A 5495-nucleotide genomic window follows, 5' to 3' on the forward strand; every position below is an offset into this window, starting at 1 on the left:
TCCCGCTGGGATAGACCGGTGGCAGTAGGGCTTTCGCATTTCCTTTCTCGCTCGCGCCGCTTCTAGCCCACCTTTGCATCATTCCTCACCCAGCCACAATCACGCCTGCATCATCATCCATTGAGTGTTATCACGCGCACACTGAAGTAGCCCTTTAGGACAGAGGAACACGCGTGACTCCCTCGCCCGAGGCGAGTCTCGCAGCTTCGGGAACCTCTGAAATAGCAGAGAAAGTCCGGAAAGGGTGGCCGAAGGATACAATGACATCTGTTTGCTTTCCGTGTAAAATATCTAACTCGGAAAGCTCTTACTTACCGAGAATGTAAAACTACGATCAAACACACAAAGGCATGCATCTACAATGACACTAGATGTGAACTATATAAATAACTGGACATGGGCAATAGTTACCCTTGTGCCATAAAACCAAAACAAGCAAACTTAAGTAGCCCTCATTCACCACTTCAACTACGCATTCTCTGCCCTGCAGATTGTCATCGTCATGTCATTGTATGTAGTCAACTCCATAGCCCTGGCCACTCTCCCTTGTGGCTAATGGCCATTCTTCGTGGGAAGGAGGAGGAGGAGGAGGAGGATCACGAGAACTTGCTAGTTTCGCCATAGATGACGCACGCTTGAATATAAGGAACCACAAAACCTCCGCTGGACCCCTTAGATGACTAATATCCCAATGCAGGACGCCATCGCCACCATCATTATCACTTCGACCTGTACATTCGTTACAAAGAGGCCGACAAGGGGGCAACACTATCCACCCATCTATCCATTCTAATCGGGACCGCGGTTATTGTTTCAGATTGTTTCACAAAGTGCTGAACTCTCTCTCATTTTAATTTCCCGTATTCTTGCCGCAGTTTACGCGACATGTCGTGTGGCATGACAAAAACACATGACACGAGACCACAGTCGATTAGTACGCTTTAGTACTCGCGCTCTCTCTGCACGGCTATTGCGAACTGACTCAGCATTCAGGGTAAAAACAGTTCCGCGTACCACCTTCCAAATTTCAATACAGAACTGTTGAACTGTTATTTAGTTACGGCTGTAATAGGTGTAGTAATAGTGTTCCTCTACGCTTCGTAATTCTATTTACAAGTTCTTGTTCAATACTTCTCCTTCGTAACGGGTGCAGCGTTTACAGGCGACTAGACGTACCGCCATCGAGATACCTCTATCCATCGCTACGTCATTTGAAGTATTGTAGCACCCAATCGACGCCAACGCGGAGGTACACACAACGTCGTCTGCCCTAGTCTGTAGGAGAGCAGTGTAGAAGCAGCGAGAAAAAGTGACGAACTTACTCAGGTTGGTAATGTGGCCTAAAATGCTGGACAGAAAATGTGGGACCGTGCAAATACTTCTGCGCGTCATTCGTCCACAAAGCATGCGGGCACTTTTCTTTCTTTCTGCAGATGCTTTTTGGGATAAACCCTAAAATATGAAGATAAGTGCTCACGTTGAAAAACAGTGACGTACCGAACGATCTTGAAACCGAGCCGAGGTAACCGCGATCGCAGTGGTGTCCCAGCCAACAAGTTAAAATCGCCGTTTGGTGCCGACACAGTCGGCGGGCCAGCTTTGTAGAGTTCATAGCTCCTTTAACGCGAAAAAGACTGCCGCGCTCGGCTACCTACAAGGGGCTCGGGTAAGAAGGAACTAAGCACTGCAGTTAAGTGCATTTATTTCCATAATGGGCTTTGATCTATAATATATGCATGTAGGTCCCAAGTCAGTTTCTTTCCTCGTGGAAGGTTTTCAATACCGTTCATATTTACTATACGCCGCTAACGGCAGCATTACAACGACAGCCATGTTTCATGTGATTTCCAAATCGTCGCTCTGCGTAACATTAGTCGCGGTGCGCACAGACACTGCTTGCGACATTGTGGTATGTATAGAGGACGCCCCGATCGAACGTCTGCGATTGGCTTCTTCCATAGTTGCCTGAAAGGTGTTCTTTGTGACGCTTGTGAGCATCTGAAAGAACTTCTCCCAACCGTTAATGGCGTCCAAGCTCATCATGTCACCAACTTTCTGATGGAGCGTCCACTTTATCACCTGCGTGAAATTCACGAACTGCTTCGGAAAGACTCCTCTGTGTCGCGCGTGGATGTAGGCGTTCTTGCGCATCAGGCCTTCCAGAAGCGTGCCATCGTCTAAATAATGAATCATGGCAGTCAACTGGTACTCCACGGTTATCGCGTGGGCGACCAGCTGTGGTTGCGCAGATAATCCTGAAGACGGCACTTCGTCGAAGTCTCGGAATAATGACTTGTATTCTGGGTGCCTCGTGAACAACTCGATGAACAGAGTGACGCTGTTGTTGGTGTCCTTGCAGAAGCGAGCCCAGGTGGCCTGCACTGCCTTCCGCTCTCTCAGGGTCATTTTCGTGCGGCGGTCTCTGGGGTTGTGGTTGCTGAGCCGTCCCAAGATGCCGCCCATGGAAACGAATAGGCAGCTCGCTGAGACTATACGGCAAAGCAGTGGGGTGATGGTTCCCGGTTGTCTTGCTGCGGTATAAGTCGGCGCAAGCAGGAACGAGATCCTGCCGAAAGTACACTAAGAATGCAGGACACACATGCTTTTATACACCACACTTAAGATGAGTGAAACTTTACCTGCTCTGGTAGAATTGTGTTCCAGAAGAACGAGGGGACTACCCAGATGGGGAATGGACGGGGGAATGCAAGGACAGTCGATAGAACGTCTTGCTTGATGATGTCACCAGGGGTGGCCGCTTCTTCTTCTTCCACCACTAGGAATAGTGGCCACTAGCCACCCAGGGCGATTGCCCAGGGTTTCGTGCAGAGTAATCTCTAAAGACTCATCAGACCCACGGCTATGATGAGCTATGTATGGTGGTATGTATGGTGGTGGTATGGTGGTATGTGAGCTATGTATGTATGGTGAGTATGGTGAGCTATGGGTAGCTAACCTTCTAGCTCACCATACCACGGCTTCACACGCGGGACAAGGAGGATGGTAGGATCGCACGATAGTAGAAGGAAGCCATAGCAGAGGGAAGGAAGGAAGCGGAAAGTGCAAGATGTTTCAGAAGCGGCCGCAGATGGTAAGAAAGGCGGCGGCTCTCGACGCTATTTCAAACCGCCATTTCTCGGTGTGGGAGGCTCCAAATGACAGGATGGCGCTTAGGGAGAAGGGAACCCCCTGTCTAGCCAGCGGCTGGGCAAGGTAGCTAAGGCGGGAGCGGTCGTAGAGGGGGCAGTGCAGGAGAAAGGGCTCCACAGTTTCCTCTTGACCGCAGTGGACGCACGCAGGGGAGCGGCTGACACCCGCGCGGTGCAGATAAAAGTTCAGTGGAACGGCTAGACAGCGCAGCCGAGTCAGCAAAACTTCAACATGACGGGAGACGCAGCGGTCAGCCTGCCAAGCGTGGGAAATGTGGGCGTACCGGGCTGGCAGTGAGCGGAGAGCGGTCAGCTCCAGCAGCCTTCTATACCTGGCCCGCGTTCTTCGACTTTACCCTTGTGACGTGACAACGGTGATTCGTAATGATAGTTGCCTAGGTATTTATTTACTTTTGTTTTTGGAAATACAGAGATCACCCGGGAACTGAACGACACACTTCACAACGCATAGGATAATAAAAAATTCCGGTTCACAATGCTGAATGACACGAGATATCGAGGCATATTTCATATTCAAGAAGAAGATGACCAACGCGGATAAGCGCCATCTAACACCATCACCTGCCCTATACTATATACCTGCCCTGGCCAATCGCCCTTTGTGGCTAGCGGCCACTGCCCTCCTGGCAAGAAGAAGAAGCGCCATCCCGCTCGAGGAGCAACAACAATAACAACAACGTCTGTATCGCCGCCCCATTCCATTCCATAGTACCCTTCTTCAGACTGTCAGCATACCTCTGTGTGGAATTCCTAGTACACCATCTTAGAGTAGTGTTTTCAAACGGGAAAAACACCTATGGAGGACGGGGACCTTCCGCTTTCTCCTGAGGAGGCAGAGGACTTCTGGGATGCCATAGAGGAAGTCCTTTGGAACGTTGTGTCCTTAATAATCGCCGTCACCTGCTGTATGTCACTGGTCGCAACCATCGTGTACGCTACACCCCCTGTCGAAGTCAATGAAGCCGAGCCACCACCTCAACTACAATACACGCCCTTCCCAGAGTCTAACGTCACCCAGAGCCAACGTACTATCAATTCTTTCAGCAATGCTTTCCTCTTCATCGGCGTAGTCGCAATGATGACCTGCATTATGGTGGCCCTCTTCTACTACCAGTGCTACGCTATTATGTGCATTTGGGTTATGCTCGGGTCCTGCTTCATCCTGCTAATGTCTTCAATAATTTTTATTTGGTCAGTCTTCAAGTACTTCAACGTGCCCATTGACATCATCACAACTGCTTTTGTTATCTGGAACTTTGTGGCTACAGGGCTAATCGTTATCCATCGCAAGGGCCCGCTCGTGCTCCAGCAGGCGTATTTGATAGTTGAGTCAGCATTTATGGCTATCCTACTCTTATCAGCAGTACCACCTGCAACGCTGTGGATCATTCTCGCCATTATTCCTATCTGGGACATGGTTGCCGTGCTCTGTGCTGCTGGGCCGCTGAAGATCCTGGTTGAGACAGCGAAGGAAAGGAAGGAAGGTCTGCAACCTGGTCTAGTCTTCGCTACGCTCGTCATGACTGTTATCACGAGCGTGAGGAGAGTCCCCGGAGGTAGCAGAAGGACATCTCTACCAGCGTCATCAAAGCAACCACCGCCATCAAGGCAACCACCGCTTCCTCCTATGTATTACCCTGAAGTGCATGCTATGCAACAGCCAATGCAATTGGTTCAGCCACAATGGGAGCTGGGTTCACCGCGGAGGGAGGAGAAGCCACAACGCTTGCCAGTTCCAACTGCTAAGCATCGGGAAGTTGTAGATGAGGACGACGATGAGGAAGAGTCTGAGAGCGAGGGAGAAAGTGAGGGAATCAAAATGGGGTTGGGGGACTTCGTCTTTTACAGCGTGCTTGTAGGCAAGGTTGCTCTCGGTGGTGACCTGGTTATAATAGCTACTTGCATGGTTGCCGTAATTATGGGCATGTGCTTAACACTCATGATGCTGGTTGTAGTTCAGAAAGCTCTTCCAGCGCTGCCTTTCTCTTTAGGTTTAGGTCTTATCTTCGCCAGTTTTTCCGACGCGATATATAATTTTAACGTAGATCTTGTGGAATGGCAAGTTCACGTTTGACAGCCGTATACTTAGGTGCGTAGCAATAAACTTTACAAGAACCCCTCTTGAAAGTGATTCTGATGCTGCTTAAAGAATGTTCACTGCGTGCAATTCACGCACAACTTGCAATCGTGCAAGGTGCAATGGATCGATCAATGGCTAAAAGCATATGTTGAGGCTCCAAAACAGCATTGGTGTTACGACATGGAAGGGGAGAACGCCTTTGGTTCTCAGCAGGACATGTGGCTACTGCTTTTCACCAGCATTGT

At 49.7% G+C, this 5495-nt stretch overlaps 2 protein-coding genes across 2 annotated transcripts; one reads left to right on the top strand and one right to left on the bottom strand.

Moving 5' to 3' along the window:
* Window positions 1-1685: 1685 nt before the first annotated feature.
* LOC135399771 (globin-1-like) lies at window positions 1686-2751 on the bottom strand. Its single transcript, XM_064631506.1, has 2 exons — window positions 2640-2751; window positions 1686-2580 (listed from the first exon to the last, which is right to left on the bottom strand). The coding sequence occupies exon 2, from the start codon at window positions 2461-2463 to the stop codon at window positions 1837-1839; it is 627 nt and encodes a 208-aa protein (XP_064487576.1). The 5' UTR covers window positions 2464-2580; window positions 2640-2751; the 3' UTR covers window positions 1686-1836.
* A 1215-nt stretch (window positions 2752-3966) lies between these two features.
* On the top strand, window positions 3967-5244 carry LOC135400556 (presenilin-1-like). Its single transcript, XM_064632392.1, has one exon. It carries the CDS (start codon window positions 3967-3969, stop codon window positions 5242-5244), a length of 1278 nt encoding a protein of 425 aa, XP_064488462.1.
* The last annotated feature ends 251 nt before the right edge of the window (window positions 5245-5495 follow it).

Source organism: Ornithodoros turicata, chromosome 7 (genome assembly GCF_037126465.1).
Source record: "Ornithodoros turicata isolate Travis chromosome 7, ASM3712646v1, whole genome shotgun sequence".
Lineage (NCBI taxonomy): Eukaryota > Metazoa > Arthropoda > Arachnida > Ixodida > Argasidae > Ornithodoros > Ornithodoros turicata.